This window comes from Danio rerio, chromosome 13 (assembly GCF_052040795.2).
Source record: "Danio rerio strain M-AB ecotype USA chromosome 13, GRCz13ab, whole genome shotgun sequence".
In the NCBI taxonomy this organism is placed as follows: Eukaryota; Metazoa; Chordata; class Actinopteri; order Cypriniformes; family Danionidae; genus Danio; species Danio rerio.
In genome coordinates this window covers 301737-320931 of record NC_141033.1, presented here as the reverse complement: position 1 = coordinate 320931, position 19195 = coordinate 301737, and the positions used below count along the sequence as shown (strand labels likewise).

The 19195-nt window shown below is 40.0% G+C and overlaps 5 protein-coding genes across 9 annotated transcripts in view; 1 reads left to right on the top strand and 4 right to left on the bottom strand.

Annotated features, from left to right (window-relative positions):
* Nucleotides 1–19195, bottom strand: part of nrxn1b (neurexin 1b) — a gene marked incomplete at its 5' end in the record, with an annotated part of 604334 nt that overhangs the window by 403009 nt on the left and 182130 nt on the right.
* Nucleotides 59–8972, bottom strand: lgi1a (leucine-rich, glioma inactivated 1a). 2 transcript variants are annotated; one of them, XM_087277514.1, is made up of 9 exons: nt 8627–8972; nt 8465–8536; nt 7162–7233; nt 7014–7085; nt 6426–6615; nt 6112–6361; nt 5096–6072; nt 1903–2067; nt 59–1598 (listed from the first exon to the last, which is right to left on the bottom strand). In XM_087277514.1, the coding sequence occupies exons 7-9, from the start codon at nt 5289–5291 to the stop codon at nt 781–783; spliced, it is 1179 nt and encodes a 392-aa protein (XP_087133640.1). In that variant the 5' UTR covers nt 5292–6072; nt 6112–6361; nt 6426–6615; nt 7014–7085; nt 7162–7233; nt 8465–8536; nt 8627–8972; the 3' UTR covers nt 59–780.
* The window catches only part of vit (vitrin), a 65914-nt gene continuing 55447 nt past the window's right edge, over nt 8729–19195 (top strand). For 3 of the 4 annotated variants that reach the window (XM_087278694.1, XM_087278695.1, XM_087278692.1), the window contains exons 1-3: nt 8729–9177; nt 9271–9352; nt 10197–10244. The gene's annotated coding sequence lies outside the window, so the exon portion shown is untranslated. Of the gene's footprint in view, nt 9178–9228; nt 9353–10196; nt 10245–19195 lie in introns of those variants that run through there. The other variant, XM_087278718.1, reaches the window with a different exon arrangement.
* On the bottom strand, nt 10551–18045 carry LOC147840952 (trace amine-associated receptor 6-like). Its single transcript, XM_087278727.1, has one exon. The coding sequence runs from the start codon at nt 13509–13511 to the stop codon at nt 12537–12539; it is 975 nt and encodes a 324-aa protein (XP_087134853.1). The 5' UTR covers nt 13512–18045; the 3' UTR covers nt 10551–12536.
* LOC137487455 (trace amine-associated receptor 13c-like) lies at nt 17568–18591 on the bottom strand. The gene has a single exon (XM_087278725.1). It carries the CDS (start codon nt 18567–18569, stop codon nt 17568–17570), a length of 1002 nt encoding a protein of 333 aa, XP_087134851.1. The 5' UTR covers nt 18570–18591.

Below are 19195 nucleotides of genomic sequence, written 5' to 3'. Positions count from 1 at the left end.
ATACGTCACATGATACAGAGCTGCATATTGACAAATAAACCAGCGTTATTTGACGATATAAAGGTTTAACATTCTGACAAATCTTTATTTAAAGTTAGTATCAGAGTTTCCAAAAGTGTAGGCATGAATCTGCATGCACAAACCCACAATAATGTCATTTGTGGACAGAATTGCTTCAAATCATGGCATCCTGCTGAAAACGTACTGACATCAGGCCATTAATCCACAGTCCAAACACACACACAGATGCTAAAAACCAATGAGAACACGACACGCTACTTTATAAACCAAACGCTCAACATGTGTATCAAATCTACAGCCTGCATATCAAATATAAGTCACCACATAAAAATACTGTATTTACAGGTCGAGATGTCCAGATAGACACGTTTATAAATAGAAGAGCGAGTATTTTAAAGAAAGTACGGCAGTCACAAAGTAAACATACAACAGACGTTAATCGATCATTTCAAAACACAATCTCATTTAGCGGCTCCAGCATGCAGAGAGTCTGGAAGAGTCTTCATGCTGAGAAGCAGAACATCCTGGTCATGTTTCATCCCGAAACCAAAGGTGATTCTACATGCTGAGTCGGGCCCACTCCTGACGATGTAATGCCTAGTTCACACTACAGGATCTGAGCCTGATTTACTCAATTTATTTAATATTAATCTTTGGGTTAATATGCTCTCTCTCATAAAATAATGGAAATACAAAGTAGGATTTGAGGATGAAACATGACCTCGGTGTCTCCACTGAACAGCAGCTTCATGAGTGTCTTCAGCTGCTCAGGTCCAGCACCAGATGCTCATATATCCGCGTTTGCCCCTTAAAACTGGACCCCAGCAGGAACTCCCTGTTATCGATGAACACCAGAGAGAAAGCCCTGGGCGCCTGGATGTTCAGCTCCTGGAAGGGAACGAACTGCCTCTTCTTGGCGTCCCAGCGGTAGACCCGTGTGAAGGCGTAATCGCTGCCCAGGATGGCGTACTGCCAGCTGGCCACGGAGAACGGCTGGAACACCATGGAGCCCCGGGAAGCCACGGTCTGGATCTCCGTAAACATGCTGCCATCCCACCGCATCACTTTGGAGTCGCCGATGAAGCGCGTCAGGCAGATGTACAGCTCGTTTTTCACCGTAAAATGTTTGACCGCGAACACATCCTCCATCTCCGGGATGTCAGTGCGCCTCTCGAACTGAGCGCTGCCCCGGCTCCACTGGTAAACAACAGGCCTCTGCGAACTGCTGGATAAAATCAGATGCGGTTTTCCAGAAATGTCCAGATACTCCACATCGGTGTCGCGGTGCCAAGGATGGAGCGACTGGTAGGAGTAAAACCCGTTTCCGTTCCACTTATAGATGGTGGTGGAGCCGGCTTTCGAGCTGTCGGCGATGATGAAGAAGGACTCTCCGTCTACCTCGAAGATTTCCACGTCGTTGGGCTTGCGGATCTTCAGGATGTCGATGTCTTGGATTCTGATGAATTTGTTTGCGGAGACGTCGCGCTTGAAGATGTGCGAGCCGCCGAACAGCTGAGCTACTATGATGAAGAGCTGGCTGTCGATGACTAGAGGTTTGCAGATGACCGTGGATGTGCCTACAGAGGGGATATAGTGCTGAGATTACATGTTTGTTGGGTTGAATATCATTTCAGTTTGAGGATAATGAAGGGTACATGCTTGCACATATATATTACTGTAAAGCATGGGTCTCAAACTGGATTCCTGGAGGGCCGCAGATCTACAAGGTGTTCGAGACTACTAAAGACTATTGAGCAGGTGTGAGTCGGAGCTAAACTATGCAGAGCTCCTCCAGGATTTGAGTTTGAAACCAATGCTGTGGCTCATCCTGGAAATAAAGACAGATCTGTAATGTCATTGATGCTGACACGGTTTGCTTACTCGTGATGTTGTCGAAGTTTCTGAACTCCATCTGCACGTGATCCCACTCCATGAAGCTGCATCTGCCGCTGAAGGGCTGAGCGAAAACTACGAACTGATCACCAGCGAAGGAAAAAGCCTCCACTGAGATGGACTGAAACTCCAGAGACTTCAGCAGGGTAAAATCTGAAGCACAAGAACAACACACAGCTCTTATGAGGTAAGAGTTATATGCTACTTACACAATATAGCATTCAATTATGTGTCTTGTTTCTATTCCAAATATCTAAACTCTTAAATCAAGAAGCATTTTCTAGACCAGGGGTCCGTTCTTCGTACCTGGCTTAAATGATCTGAGATGATTTGGCAGATCCTGGATCTTTTAATCTTGATAACTGATCTCTGGCTAATTTGGTTCTTCAAACAAGTTCGCGAATCAGATTAGAACGTCTGGATGAACTGATCTGAGATCGCTGCGTGTGTTATGAAGGACAGATCTATCGATCCTCGAAATCATGATCAGCAATGCAGCGATTGGCTGACGGCACAGCAGCGTAATGACATCATCTGATTAATATTCAATTATCCATGTGAGCAAAATTACATCAAATTAGCAGTAACCGGTTTGTTTAATATGACACGCAAGAACTTTCCACATTTGTTGTGAGCTGCAGGCTTTACACTTTCATTTGTCAAGACAAGAGTATTCATCATGTATTTCAATGCAAATCAGTGTATTTAGTTCTACATTTAGAAAAGATTTTCTTTATTATAGTAGCCGTTTTTTAATCGGTGTAAAGAATAACTGGTTGTTTACAAAAGCATTTTCATATTGGTAAAGGCGTCTGCAACTTTTGTGAAGCATCAAATAACCGGCATATTAACTATCAAAACATGTTTATGACTGCATAAATGTATTACTGCTTTAAAAAAAAAAGTCACATATTGTGCATTTCTATTATACACAATTTGTACTAAAGCGATCTAAAAAGTTAATATCAATAAGTTTTCTCTTTGCACCACCAGGTGGCAGTCTTTGTACTTTCATTTCGAGGGTGCAGATTGCATACGTTTTATTAATATGTATAACTTTATTTATTTTATTAATGACTATAACTTTATATATATAGTTTAAAAATATGTACCATTTTCCCAAGTATATATAACTACTACTGTAAGAAAATATCAGAATTCAGCACATACTTTCTGTATTATCTTTGCTTGAACTGAGCTGATTTAATCCTGTTTATATGAATTGAACCTGCTCCCGATCAGGTTTGACCTAGCAGAACTGTTGCTATGACAACAACTCTCAGATCAGCTTTGAAGAACGAAACGATCCTGGATCGTGTCAAATCGTCAATATCCAAATCCAGCTAACTGAGTAATCCACGTACGAAGAACAGACCCCTGCAAAATAATTGTGTTGTTTTGAGTAATAATGAGTCAAATAGAAGAGAGTTTTTTATAGAAACAAGCAGAATACTCTGACAATGAGGGAAGAGAAATAATCTCATATCAAAACTTATATCTTATACGTTCTGTGGATTTTAACACACTAAAAACATTTACTATAGAGGTTTTACTGTAGAGTATTTCCTTTCATACTTTTGGCCATTTAGTTGAAACATTTGTTTATTCTGCACAGAATTATGAGGGTTCCTGCGGGTCCTTAAAAAGTCTTAAATTAAACTCCGGGAAATTAAGGTTTTAAATTGTCTTAAATTTCACCGTAAAGTGGCTGTAGGTATTGAATTTTCAGCTGGTGGCTGAACAGTGGTCCATCGTAAAACATCTAATAGTTGATTAATTCAGTATGTGTGAAACAGGAGAGAAATGACCGTCTCCGTGATTTATTAGATTATTACGGCAGGTCGGCTACAGGCGCTGACGTTGGTCTGCATCTGTGTGCTGTCATTACGCGGTTGACGGGGTGAGGTTCAAAATGCAAAGATGGGAAAGTGTAAATTTAACGACGTGGCGATGAGGCAATGTGTAAATTCTGCAAAAAGACCTTTTCGTTAGAGACCATGAGGCTCAAAGCATCCGCGGGACGTTGCAGCAGTTAGTCATAGCGGGTCCAGGTTAATCCCTGCATTGTTTGCAGCTCGACCTAACAATGTTACTAGTTCAGACTAGAGCTGAAGATCTTTGTTGGGTCGGACTTTATTTCTTTCTTAATTTCGTTAGTGCCAAATACCCGTCATCATTCATCATTTATTTTAATTAATTTGCTAAGAAAGACTTATTTTATTTACTTATTTTTATTGGTGCGTTAGCCAGTTTAAAGGTTAAGTGTGTGTACCCGGGCCTATTGAGAGTGTTGAGATGTTACATGTTACAGAGGGCTTATTTTCATTTTTTGGTTTCAGCTTGGCCTGTAGCTTATGTTATGAATAAGTAATGTTATAAACGACTCATTCATGAAAAAAGACAATAGAGCTGTGTGCATGTGCACATTTATATAATGTCAGGCTATAAACGGGTTCGGGCTTTTAAAAAGCTGTCAATCAAAATGTACTTGTCGGGTTCGGGCTCTATCGGGCCTAACTTTTATAGCCTGATTACAGCTCTAGTTCAGACGCCCCCTCACAGTCAGCTATAACCGTTTATTTCACCACCAGACACCCAAAAAGCAGGTACTACCATACTGTGACGAGGCACAATTTATTTAAATCTAACGTGAACACTAAATTGAGTTGCTTATTCCAAAGAAATTATACAATTTTGGGGTCTTGAATTATATTTGTTGAGGTCTTAAAAAGCATTAAATTTTACTTTTAAAATGGTGCAACAACCCTGATTATTCAATAAAGCAATGCACTAGGAGTATTTTTGGTTAGTATAGCTGTTAATGTAATAATGTATAATATGGTAACACTACAATAACAACAATGGCAGTATGTGTTCATGTTTGGTGATGAAGATACAGCTGTTGATTGTTAGTTGATGGTAACAAGCATGAACTTGGATGTTAATAATGCATTCGTAAATGCTGAACTCATGTTAATAAATGCTGTATTGTTCATAATTAATCATGTTAGTAAACACAGTAACAAACGAAACCTCATTGTAAAATGCCACCAGTAATATCACGCTAATATTACACCTGTAAAGTAAATATGGTGATAATATGATAAACGCTTCAGAAATTCATCCCAACAAGGAAATCTGCTACTGTCATAAGCTCATGTGTGTGTTGATCAATACCAACCTGTGGTGATGCAGTCGAAGGTCTGCGCCTCCAGATCGTTGATTTTTTTCCCCTGGTACCCTTCAGGGCCGTTGCAGAAGATCTGATCCACTGTAGCGTTTGTGTGAAACATCCAGTCCACCAACCACTTCAGCTTACAGTCACAGCTGAACAGATTCCCTCTCAGATCCCTGAACACACACACACACACACACATCAGACACAAAGTGATGAAGCAGTCTGTAGAGCATGCACACGATGGTGCTTAAAGTACATTACGTTGTGTTTTTGGTGTAATGTAATGTGTTGGTATGGTTTAGAGCAGGAGTGTCTAATCTCGTTCCTGGAGGGCCGGTGTCCTGCATAGTTTAGCTCCAACTTGCCTCAACTCACCTGCAAGGATGTTTCTAGAAAGCCTAGAAAGAGCTTAAATAGCTAGCCCAAGTGTGTCTGATTGAGGTTGGAACTAAACATTGCAGGACACCGGCCCTCCAGGACTGAGTTTGGACACCCCTTGGAGATTCTGTGTGGAGTTTGCATGTTCTCCCTGTCCCTGCGTTCGCATGGGTTTCCTCCGGGTGCTCCGGTTTCACCCACAGTCCAAACACATGCAGTACAGGTGAATTGGATAGGCTAAAATTATCTGTGGTTTATGAGTGTGTGTGGATGTTTCCCAGAGATGGGTTGCAACTGGAAGGGCATCTGGTGCGTAAAACATGCTGGATAAGTTGGTGGTTCATTCCACTGTGGTGACCCCATATTAATAAAGGAACTAAGCCAAAAGGAAATGAATGAATGAATGTTAGAAACCTGTAACCATTGACTTCCATAGAAAACTAATACTTTGGAAGTCAATGGGTACCAGTTTTCAGCATTTTTAAAAATATCCTCTTTTGTGTTCAACAGAAGAAACTCAAAGATTTAGACACACTTGATGGAGAGTAAATAGGGAGTCAACTTTTATTTTTGGGTGAACTGTGCCTTTACGATACAAAAAACTATTTTTTTTTTTCCTTTTCTGTACATAATTGTTGCACAAATTGTTCTTTGTATAAAGGAAATACAATTTTAATTAATCATTTTCACAATATTTCCTATAATATTTTTTTCTACTGGAAAGGGACCTATTTCTCTTAGTTTGCCTGGAATGAAAACATGTAAAACAGCTGTGGTCAATATTATTCACCCCTTCAGCAATATTAGTGTTGGATTGTCTCCAGAACAAACCACTGTTATACAATGACTTGCCTAATTACCCTAACTTTACCCTAATTACCCTAGTGAAGCCTTTACATGTCACTTTAAGCTGAACACTAGTGTCTTGAAGAAGATCTAGTCTAATATTATGTGCTGTCATCATGATGAAGAGGAAATATATCAGTGATTAGAGATGAGTTGCAAGAGAAAGTAAAAAAGTTGAAATATCCTGATATGATCTCTTAAATCTCACTCTAATAAAACATACGTACACTTTAGTCAAAGCTTCCATCCCCTTGAAGAGGTCTTTGGGCAGCGTCTCCAGATTATTGTACGCCAGACTTCTGCAGGAACATTCATAAAGAACAGAGCAGAACAGAACAGAACAGAACAGTGGTTTACTTCAGAAATCAGAAACAAGTGTAGGCCTGACACTATAAATCTGTGACACTATATTTACTGTGTGATATATTGTCCCAGAAATGATTGTGTAAAGGGATATTATTGTGATTTTAATACATTTATATGCTAATGATTATATCAGAATTATACAACAGCATGTCTGTTAATAACGCAAACAACAATAAACACTTTCAACAGACAAAAACATCTCATTTTTAAGGTCATTTACTTACATTCTGTAATTGGATCTTAAAGAAAAAGTCCTAATATAAGCTTAACTGAGGTCATGTGCTGATCGATCAGTCGATGTATTGATTATTGCGACACCAGGAAAACTCACAGGTGAATTAAAGACTTGAGTCCTCTGAAGGCGAACGGCGATATGGACTTGATCTGGTTGTTTTCAATGAATCTAGAAGGAAAAACAAGCAACGAATAAGATCAGCAGTTTGTCTGAGATGATGAGCTGATTTACTGCTGTTACTCACAGATACTCCAGATGAGGGAGACCGAGGAACGCATCCTCGTTTATAGAGTCGAAGCTGTTTGCTGTGAAGAGACTAGCAGAGAGAATTATAGAGTTACAGACTATAGAGTTATAGAGTTATATATATATATAAAGGGGTCAGTCAATCAAACTAGTGTTAGAGCACAGTAGTGGATCAGTCTGGTGTAGTTCCTCCTAAATGCAGCATCAGCTGGTGTTGGGGATGACAGACAGGAGTCCTGCATAGTGGTCAGAGCTGTTCTTCTTCAGAATAGTGTTCAGGTCACTACTGATGCTGCTGGAGGAAAACCTTTCCTCACTCACTCCTCCAAAACAGCCCAAAGTGCTCAATAATGTTTAGGTCTGGGTACTGTGCAGGCCATGGGAGATGTTCAGCTTCACTGTAATGTTCATCAGACCGCTCTGCCTCCAGTCCTGCTGTGTGTATCACTGCATCATCATCCTGATACACGTTTTTACCCATTGGGTCACATGCTCCTCCAGAATGGTTGGGTAGTCTTCGGCAGTGACCCAGCTCCCATCCAGCACCACTATTGGGTCTAGGGAATACCATGATGTTTATATAAACCATCAGTGACCCCCCATGCTTGACTCTGGGCATCAGCAGTCTGGGTGGGCCGCTTCTGTGGGGCTTCTCCACACCGTAACTCTCCTGGATGTGGAAAGACAGTGAAGCTGGATCATCAGAGAACAGTACATGCACCACAGCTCCAGATCTCCACTGCCGCTCCACTGAAGCCGGCGTTCGGTGTGGGCAGAAGTGAGCAGAGGTTTGGATCATGTATATTGACCCAGTGGAGCTCTAGAGCAGCAGGACACAGGAGAGTGGAGCTGCACATGTCATTCTGCAGTGAGTCGGGCCGCTGTGCTCTCATGTGTTCTGGGTAAATCAGGGTTAGCAGCCCTTTCAGCTTCCTCCGGCCTCCACAGCTCCTCCTGCTGGATGTGCTTCCTCTTCTTGGTATTTCTACATACATCTTCATGGTCTCTCCTCATGTCTGTAATGATGTTTGTACTGTACACACTCACATGCAACAATCTGCAGTTTAATCTGATCTATGAGCTGTTTTCCTCATGGGGACCAAATAACATGGGCAAAAATGACTGGTATAGCTACACTTGTGGGGACATAACATAAAAGAATTCAACATAAAGAAGACAAGGTAACACTAACACAGGACACACACACACACACTCCTTTAAGCACACACACACACATTCACTCACACACCCACGCACGCACGCATGCATCATCATCATCATCCTTATCCTCATGCTCTTACAGCAGGTGTAGTGCAGGTGTGTGAATGAAACTCTCTTTGGGGATCTCAGTAAAGCCGGATTTGACGAATGATCTGAAACGACAGCAGAACAGCAGCACTGATCACACATCATCTCCACTATTACCTCCATCATTATGATCATTGCTGGTGACTGTAGCTCACAGTGAGATGACGTCCTGCGGGAAGCTCCTCGGTATGGCTCCGGTATTGGCGCATAACGCGTTATCCTTGCTGCAGGTGCAGGGCGCGGGGCAGCGGGAGCTCCTCCTCCGGCCGCCGAGCACCAGCGCCGCCAGCAGCACGCACAGCACCGCCGCCCGCCGCAAACACATCATCCCGGACACACAGGCGCTCACCGGGGGCTCATCACCGGCACACGGCACCGAAGCGACGGCTCAAGATGAGCAGATATTACACGGCGATTATTGTGAGGCGGATCCGTTATGATCTGCACCAGCGGTAGCAGCATCCATCCATACAAACACAATCAGAGTCACGGACGCAGAGTGGGCGGGGCTACGCGGATTCTCGCTTTTGTAAATCTGGCTTTAAATGACGGATCTTTCTCATTCTTAAACGTTAAGCTCGTTTGCATTTTTGATGTATTTTAAAATTAGTATCTCATAAAAAATTACGCTCAGATTGAAGTCGAGTTGTCACGTGACTCCTGTTTCTTTTCTCAGCGCGGCTCATGCTGCTCCAGTAACACTCGGGTGAGGCCTGCCGCGATGTTTATTTACTTATTTATTTATTTCTACATGAACACTTGGAACTGCTTAATTTAAAAGTGTCCATTCATATTTTAGACCACAAACGTCTGCAGCTGAACAAATGAGTATTTTGCTTGGTGAGCCTCAGGGGAAACAGCCTGAAACAACAGTCACTCAGGTTAGAAAAGACTTGTTGGCTTGAAGTGGGCACAGCTGGCGTTTATTTATGTGGCATTAATCCAGGAATGCCAGCTATTTAGGTTAGCTTGGTTGCCACACACGTTGCCTTGCATCACGAGAATATTGTGATTGAACTGAACAGCCTCAAAACAACAGGAACAAGTTCACAATTTAGCCTGTTTGTAGGCTGTTTATGGCTCCATGTCTGCCATTTAGCTGATGAAGTATATAATGAATTGAGAAATGTGTTGTTATTTTCTGAACTGCATGACTTCATTACACAAACATAACACAACTTTTCCCACAAGCAGAGAATGTATAAGCTGCTCAGTGTCATTCACACAACAGCTGAACACTGTAACACACACCACACTACAGTAATGCCATGAACATCAGGGGCACCATGCAACTGTTCTCCCCGTGTTGGTGTGGGTTTCCACCGGGTGCTCCGGTTTCCCCCACAGTCCAAACACATGCGCTATAGGGGAACTGATCAACTATATTGGCCGAAGTGTGTGAATAAGTGTGTATGGTGTTTTCCAGTACTGGGTTGCGGCTGGAAGGGCATCCGCTGTGTAAAACATATGCTGGAATAGTTGGCGGTTCATTCCACTGTGGCGACCCCTGATAAATAAAGGGATTAAGCTGAAGGAGGATGAATAAAACTCGAATTGCCAAACAAGAAAGCATAAAAAGTGTCATGCAGGGAATTCTGGGAAAGGATTTTACGGCTATTAACTGTATATATTAAGGAAACTTACTGTTAAGCAGGTTACACATATTTACTGCAGCATTTTTACAGTTTTTTACCATTGAAATGACTTTTATTTTGTTTTTTACAGTGCTGGCCTCATGTAGCGTACTGCAGCTGCAGTACTTTGCATCTGGCGGTGAGTCTTACAGTGATTTGAACAATTATTAATGTAGATGTGTCTTTAGGATGTCCCTTTTTGCTTGTTGCACACAGTGCTCAGCATAAATGAGGACACCCCCTATTAAAAATGAATATTTTGATCCATTTCTCAGTGAATATTAACTATATATTTTGGTGCATTTGAACAAAGCAATTTTATTATGTATGTTATTATGTAATAATAATTAAGATTATAATAATATTTCAAAACATTTCATTTTAATCTTATCTTATAAACTACCTGACAGAAGTCTTGTCGCTGATCCCAGTTGTAAGAGCAGCAGATAGTAACTGGTCTTCTAGTTGATGATGTGTAAAAGTGTCTGAAGGTGGATTTCTCTGCTGGATCATCTGCTGATCTGCATCCCAATCATCACCAATACTGCAGAAGACCTACTGGAACCAGCATGGACCAAGATTCTCTCAGAAATCAGTCAAGTTTGGTGAAGGAGAAATCATGGTTTGGGGGTCATTCAGTATGGAGAGATCTGCAACATCAACAGCCTGAGGTATCAAGACATCTGTGCTGCCCATTACATTACAAACCACAGGAGAGGGACAATTCTCCAGCAGGATAGCGCTCCTGCTCATACTTCAGCCTCCACATCAAAGATCCTGAAAGCAGAGAAGCTCAAGCTGCTCCAGGATTGGCCAGCCCAGTCACCAGACATCAACATTATTGAGCTGATGAAGGAGGAGGTGTTGAAGATGAACACACAGACTCTTGATGAACTCTGCTGAAGGCTTTCTTCTTCATTCCAGATGACTTTATTAATCAGTGATGTGAGTCATGTCAGAGATGTATGGATGCAGTCCTCCAAGCTCATGATGGAGTCAGACACAATATTCATTCTGTCTCCACTGCAGCAGGACTTTATATTCTATACTGGACATTATTTCTGTTCAGTGATGAGACTTTAGTCTGAGCAGAGTCAGACCGCACTGTCCTCATCAAATCAGTCAACATCAAGACATGATCAGATTTATTGAGCTCAAATCAGCAAAATCTAGAGGCCTTCACCTTTCATAGAGACACTTCTGACACCAGATCAGCAACTAGAGTCCAGTTATTATCTGCTGTTCATAACACTTGGATAAGTGACAAGACTTTAGTCAGGTAGTGTGTATATAGGACAATATTCACTACCATATATCATCACCTTCACAATAAAAAAGTTTAAATAAATATAATTTAAGTTTTATTAAAAAAAATTGTATTGTTTAAATAAAAGTTTTTCAAATTTTATTTTTACTCTCACTGTTTTCAGTATTGAGTTTAAAAACAATTTTAATTTAAAAACACAGATTAGAGGAAAAGACTCACACTGAACATGTATTTCTTTATTCAAACACATCACACAAACACATTTTCTAGACAAAATGAAAGAGTTTTGATGAAAAATGTATGCTTTACTCATCACAAAAAACATGATTAACACAGATGTAATACATTACAAGCATAGAAATCGGATAACATTCAAAATATTGCCTGATTTCTTTATCTCTGAGTGTTTGAGTGTGGCTTTTACCTCAATATACAGTCATACAAAGGCCAACATTCATGAACAATACTTCTCTTATTTCCATTTCATTACCATTCTCGTTATATGTTTGCCATATATTGTATGTTCCATGTTGTGTTTGCCATTTATTGTATGTTTATTGTATGTGTATTGTAATTCTGTGTGTTTAATGGTAATATTTTCCTATATCTCTCTGTGGTTTTGTCTTAAATTACTATATATACATACAAAACAGGCAGTACTTAGGAAACTGGACACATTAACAATAATTATGATGTCAAATGCATTGTATAGGTCTTATTAATCATTTTCCAGCTTGTGATTTTAGTCATTTTAAGGCCATTAAGAGAGTAATAAGGGACATATTGTGTCACTCACACGTAAATGTTCATAGTAGGCATATGATAAATGTACAGAGACTGCTGTCATGTAGTATTTTACAAGTGCTTAAATGGATTATTCACCCAAAAGTCAATATTTTATCATAATTTACTTTTCCAAACCTTTATGAGATTTTTCTGTTGAACGCAAAAGAAGATAGTTTGAAGAATGCTGAAAACCATTCCTCAGTATTTGTTTGTCCTACTAAGGACAGGTTTTCAGCATTCTTCAAAATATCTTCTTTTGCATTTAACAGAACTCTTAAAGGTTTGAAACCACACAATGATGAGCTCATTTTATTTGTGGGTGAACTAACCCCTAAACACATAAACCCAACCTGTTTATCTGAATCGGGATCATCGTATTTACATGTGTGCTTCTGGGAACAGGTTTAAGTATTTGGATGAAGGCTCAAATATTTTCAGAGTCAATATATATTTTGCAGACACTCGAAACCACTGATAAAACATGGCATAGATGAGCGGATTCATGCAGGAGTTCATGCATAACAACCAGTACATCACATTAATTATCAGCGCATCGTTTTCATCATGTCCAAATGAAAGAGTCACGATGTAGTAGGGAGTCCAGAACAGAAGATAAACAAGCACTACGATGCCCAGGGTTCTGGCTGCTTTCTTTTCAGACTTGGCCTTTTTTTCTGTGACTGAATTTAAATGCTTTGCTTGCCTTTTCGCAACATAGCAGATCTTCACATATAAGGGGATGATGATGCAGCACGGTGCCATTAAACAAACCAAAGCATCGATTATTAGATTTTCCAGTGTAACAACAAGTACACATTCTCCAATACAAGTGTGTGTGGTTTCCGGATGAAGTAAAAACTCGTATAATAAATAAAAGGAATACAGAAAGGAGAATACCCAGTTCACAACTATAGAAATGACAACTCTGCTGTTGTTGACCTTCAGTGGATATCGTAAAGGGTCATTCACTGCAATGAACCGGTCCACTGACACGATGATCATGTTACCCAGAGATGCCACCACGACCACATAGAGGATAAGAGGAAATATGGAGCAGAACATTTCTCCAAAGTACCAGCAGGGCTCGATCAGTTTCATCCCCTGCACTGGCATGAGAATCAGTCCTGCGATCAGATCAGCCACTGCCAGAGACAGAATCAACACATTGGTCGGAGTGTGGAGCTGCTTGAAGTGTGAGATGGAAATGATCACCAACAAGTTCAGGAACACGGTGAACACTGATGTTACGCCCACAAAAATGTACACCACCATGTACTCGGCTTCAGGTCGGATACTTTTGGTACAAGACAGATTGTTGTTCGGGAAGCAGTACTGGAGTGATCGATTGTCCATGTTTGTCAGTCCTCAGACAGAACGGTTGTAGAGAAGACTCTGTGTGAGGATGCTTGCCGGTTTAGCTCCTGGTCTTCATCATTTTCATGACTCTGTTTTATACTTATGGAAAGCAGAGCGACCACCCTGTTTCACCTGAAGTTAGATTATTCAGCTCTCAAACACACCCACTAGTTAAATATTCATAAAGTGCATTGATCTGATCTCAGATGTATAGTGGATGAGTGAGTGTTTCTGTATTTGTACATTCTGCTGTTGCTTAACTGTCAGAACAGAGGAGATGGCCTTCCACTTTACACACAATCTCATGCACATTTACACAATGCCAATATTAAAGATGATAACCACATAGTTTCTGCTTGTTTCTGCCCACCTTACTGAAAAGCATAGATTCGTGCATGATTCTGAAAAGCATGTCATGCTCTTATTGCACAGCTATTCTTTGCATTGTTTAAAAGGGAACTCTTAGTATAAAGACTTTGTACACTGCAAAAACAATGCTTTTCTTAGAGTTTTATTTTAATCTTGTTACTAGTCCAAATATCTAAAAATTACTAAATCAAGAAGCAGTTTCTAGACAAGCAAAAATATAGTCTTGTTTTTAGAAATAATGAGTTTAAATGAAGTGAGTTTTTCATTAAAACAAGCTAAATAATCTGACAATGGGGTTAGTGTAATAATCTACAATAACTTATCTTATAAAATAACTTTGCTTACACCATTGGCAATATAATGCTAAGCTAAGAAACGTGTAATCTATCTCAGATGCAGAAAAGTTAGTTCATGCTTTTATGACCTCTAGACTGGATTACTGTAATGCACTGCTCTGTGGTTGTAATGTATCCGCTATTAATGAAGTGCAGTTTATTCAGTCAAACTATTATCAAAATTTTCCCAGTGATGGGTTGCAGCTGGAAGGGCATTCGCTGTGTAAATCATGCGCTGGATAAGTTGGCGGTTCATTCTGCTGTGGTAACCCCTGATTAATAGGGACTAAGCCGAAAAGAAACTAAATGAATGAATGAACTATTATCAAAATTCAACTGCCAGAATTCTCATCAGGTCTAGAAAATATGATCACATCACCCCTATGTTATCCTCCTTACACCGGCTGCCTGTTTAGTTCCTTATTGATGATCAAATATTAATTTTTACCTATAAAACTTTAAATAATTGAGCTCCTGTTTATCTAACCAACTGCCTGTCTCGCCACAATCCAACCAGCTCTTTAAGATCTCTAAACACTGTGCTTCTGGTAGTACCTAGAACAGCAAAGTCCACTAAAGGAGGTCAGGACTTCTCATATATGGCTCCTAAACTCTGCAGTTGCCTTCTTAATATTACTGCCCATCCTATACACAACTCCATAACTTTTCAGATTTTAACTGTAATGTAATGATGTGCACCTTTTTTGAAGCTGCATTGGAGCGATTATTGTGAAAAGAGCAATACAAGTAAACTTGAATTGATGTTTGAGCAGGTTACACATCCAACTTTGAAGCAGATGAGCTACATCAGCAGAAGATTACTATAGGTGTTCACTGCTGCCAACTGGAAAATGAAGCTACTATTCCCATGGTTTATTTGAGTGGGGGATTTTCCCTGGTAGAACTTAAAATTGATTGCGCATCATTTAAATGTATTGTTGCTGACCACGCCCTTCCCTTTATGACCACAGTGGTTACAGATATCTGTGAGAGCTACTTCCAGCAGTATGATGTGCCATGTCTCAATCAATTACCAGAAATTCAATTCAATATACCAGAAGGCCTGTGGTCACTGAATGTTTTGAAAATGATTTTAATCCTTGAACTGTGGCCACTCAGAAGACCTCAGGGCTTGCTGATCCCATTGTTCGCTGTTTAAAAGTGAGTCCGTGCTGGCGTATCATGTAGACGATTGAGACTCTTAATAATACTGAATGGTTCTGACATGTAAGGTCGCTGGGTCGAGCCTCGGCTCAGTTGGCATTTTTGTGTAGAGTTTGCATGTTCTCCCTGCCTTCGCGTGGGTTTCCATCCGGGTGCTCCGGTTCTCCCCACAGTCCAAAGACATGCAGTACAGGTGAATTGGGTGGGCTAAATTGTCCGTAGTGTATGAGTGTGTGTGTGTGAATGAGTGTGGATGTTTCCCAGAGATGGGTTGCAGCTGGAAGGGCATCCGCTGCGTAAAAACTTGCTGGATAAGTTGGCGGTTCATTCCGCTGTGGCGACCCCGAATTAATAAAGGGACTAAGCCGAAGAGAAAATGAATGAATGAATGATTCTGACACGTGTTTGGTAACAAATATTGTTTCAACGCTAACTAATGGAGTGCGCAGCTTTTATTTTTTACTGTAAACAACTGTGTTAGAAAACATTTAATCATTTCCGTTTTAGAACACCTCATACAATAAAAACATTCAACTTACTTTGTTTCTAATTTTATAAAAGGTTTGCAGGTAGCTGTGGTTCATCTACACAGCTCTGGTTGCATCAGCACTAGTGCACGCATCTAACACCTTTAATTGCTAGGCTTCAGCCCTCATGTTTACTGAGATCATTCCTGATGTGAATCGGTCGGAAGTGTTAATAGACTGTCTGGAGGGTTGAACATGTTGTCATATAAAGAGCTTTTACAATTTTTAATTGGTCTCAAAAGAGTCATTACAACACAGAACGTCATACATTCAACAGCGATGTCCAAACCTGGTCCTGGAGGGCGACTGACCTTCAGTTTGCCTCAACACACCTGTCTGGAAGTTTCTAGTATGCCTACTAAGATCTTGATTAGCTGGTTCAGGTGTGCTTAATGAGGGCAGGAGTGAAACATTTCTGATTGACCCCTTCAGAAGCAGGATTGGACACCCCTGACCTAGAACAGTTATTTATTTAAAATGAAAGACAAAACACAACTAATAAAGTATTCAATTAAATTAGGTAAACTGAGGTTATATTTTTATAATTACAACTTGGAGTCAAACAAGCTCTTATTGTTGAAAACGGATTTACAAATGAATTCCTTCCCAAATATATTGTGTGGCTTGCTGTTGTCATCAAAGGTGGCAACAGATACAGAATATTTATGAGAATATTGTATACTGTCCACAAAAGCCTGAACCCATTGAATTAACCTAATCAGCAATGTAAACAGTGATTTTTTTGAACATTTGTTTAGTTTTGACACAATATTAATGTTAAACTAGGCTTAATTAGCTCACCCTATTGGTATTTATAGATTATAGACTGAAATACAGTTTGTAATTTGTTCATATCTGCCTACTGGGAGGCCTTTGGTGCTGATTTGTATAGAATACAATCAAAGTTAACCTGAAGAGCTTGTTGGTGTGTGTTTGATTTAGGGTTGAATACTCCAGGACAGTTGATTGCAGGAGCAGGACTGGACTAAACATGTCCGAGACCAATAATCTTTAACATTTAGTTGATGGTGGATTAAAAAAGGCTCAATGTCTTCACAGTGTGCATGTCTGTGTGGGTGACTGCAGTGTAAACTCTACTACATATTACTACAATACATATACTGAATGATCATGCTCATTATTCAGAAATCGAATGCACTTAATGTAAATGGAGACAGTTTTTAATGAAAAATTAGAGCAATTCCAAAATTAAATACTTCAAATTAACACCACAAAGAAATTTCTGTAAATGTGCATGCTTAAATTCATCAAAATACAGAGTATAATATCAGATGTCAGGTTAATTAATTGGTTCATAATTCAATTTCTGACCCCAGCTTACATTTAAACAGATACTATTGGTAAAAGAGGCAATTTATAATTAGGCATCACTCTTACCCCATATCAGTCATTCAACATCGACTCATTGCTTTAATATAAATGTAGAACTGTCATGATACTGCATCAAAATAATTCATATATTTTTGACATGTATCTTCCAGTACAGGATTACTAGTTTTGCAGTCCAAAATAAAGAGCTGAAGCAGATATAATCATTTACAAATATAAATGTTCACAATATAGAAGTCAGATATGATGTCTAAACATTTATATGATTAGAACACCATTTATTAACATTTGCACATGATTTTAAGTGCTTATTTCTCTTCTGGGAACAGGTTAAAGTATTCTGATGAAGGCTCAAATATTTTCAGAGTCAAAATGTATTTTGCTGACAGTCTAAACCATCGATAAAACATTGCATATATAAGAGGATTCAAACAGGAATTCATGCATAACATCCAGTACATTATATTAATGATAAGAACATCATTTTCATCATGCCCGAGAGAAAGAGTAATTAAATAGTATGGCATCCAGCACAGAAGATAAACAAACACTACAATCCCTAAGGTTTTTGCTGCCTTTTTTTCTGATTTGGCCTTCTTGTCTGTGACTGCATTTATATTCTTGGCTTGATAGTGTGCTACAACACAGATTTTCACATACAAAGATATAATTACAGAGCAAGGAGCAGCAAAACAAACAAAGGCATCTAATATGAGATATTCCACCTTTACAACAAGTACACATTCTCCAATACAGGAGTGAGTGGTGTCTGGATGAAGTAAAACTTCATACAAAAGATAAAAAGAATAAAAAAAGGAAAATAACCAATTTACAACAATGGAAACAACAATCCTGCTGTTATTGACCTTCAGTGGATATCGTAAAGGGTCATTCACAGCAATGTACCGGTCCACTGATATAATGATCAAATTACCAAGAGATACTGTCACGACAGTATAGAGGATAAGAGGAAATATTGGGCAGAACATTTCTCCAAAGTACCAGCAGGGCTCGATCAGTTTCATCCCCTGCACTGGCATGAGAATCAGTCCTGCGATCAGATCAGCCACTGCCAGAGACAGAATCAACACATTGGTCGGAGTGTGGAGCTGCTTGAAGTGTGAGATGGAGATGATCACCAACAAGTTCAGGAACACGGTGAACACTGATGTTACACCCACAAAAATGTACACCACCATGTACTCGGCTTCAGGCTTTACACTCTTCGTACAGGACAAGTTGTTGTTCGGAAAGCAGTAATGGACGGTTTGGTTCTCTGTGTTTGTCCCTCCCCAGTTTGACGTTCCCATGGTGGATCTTGGAGAGGAGAGTCTGTCTGAAGATGCTTGTCTGTGGTTGGTTTTATACTTACAGGAGCTCAGTGTTCACCTCATTATCTTCCGTAACTTGAATATTCAGCTTTCGACCCACCCACTAGTTCAGTTTTCAAAGACCTATCAGATGAAATCTGATCTATAATGCAGGAAATATTTCACAATAGAGTCTACAATTACTAATTAAAGATGAAAGCTGCATATCTGTTTATTCCTTGTCTGGCTAAATACTCAATACCACCTAAACGTGTAGCTCTACTTTATCCTATTGTCCAGTTCAGTTCATCCCAGTCCTGTCCCGCATGTGCTGTGAGTTGTTTGCTGTGTCTCTGTGTGGAATTGTACCTGTTTGGCCATACTATCATGACTGAATAAACTGGGTAATATGGGCCTGGCTGACCTCCGCTCCAGAGCTGGAGGGTCTGATGCTTGCTCGCCATCAGGAAGAGCTTTCATGCACAACGCAAGCTGACCAGCCAGATACAGAGCCTTTTACTCAGAACACAGCCAGTTACTGATGGTTTCCATAGTCCTGAGCCCTGCATCAACAACCCCCGGTGTTACGCAGCCCATCCTACAGTGTGTTGGGTTTTTGATGTAAT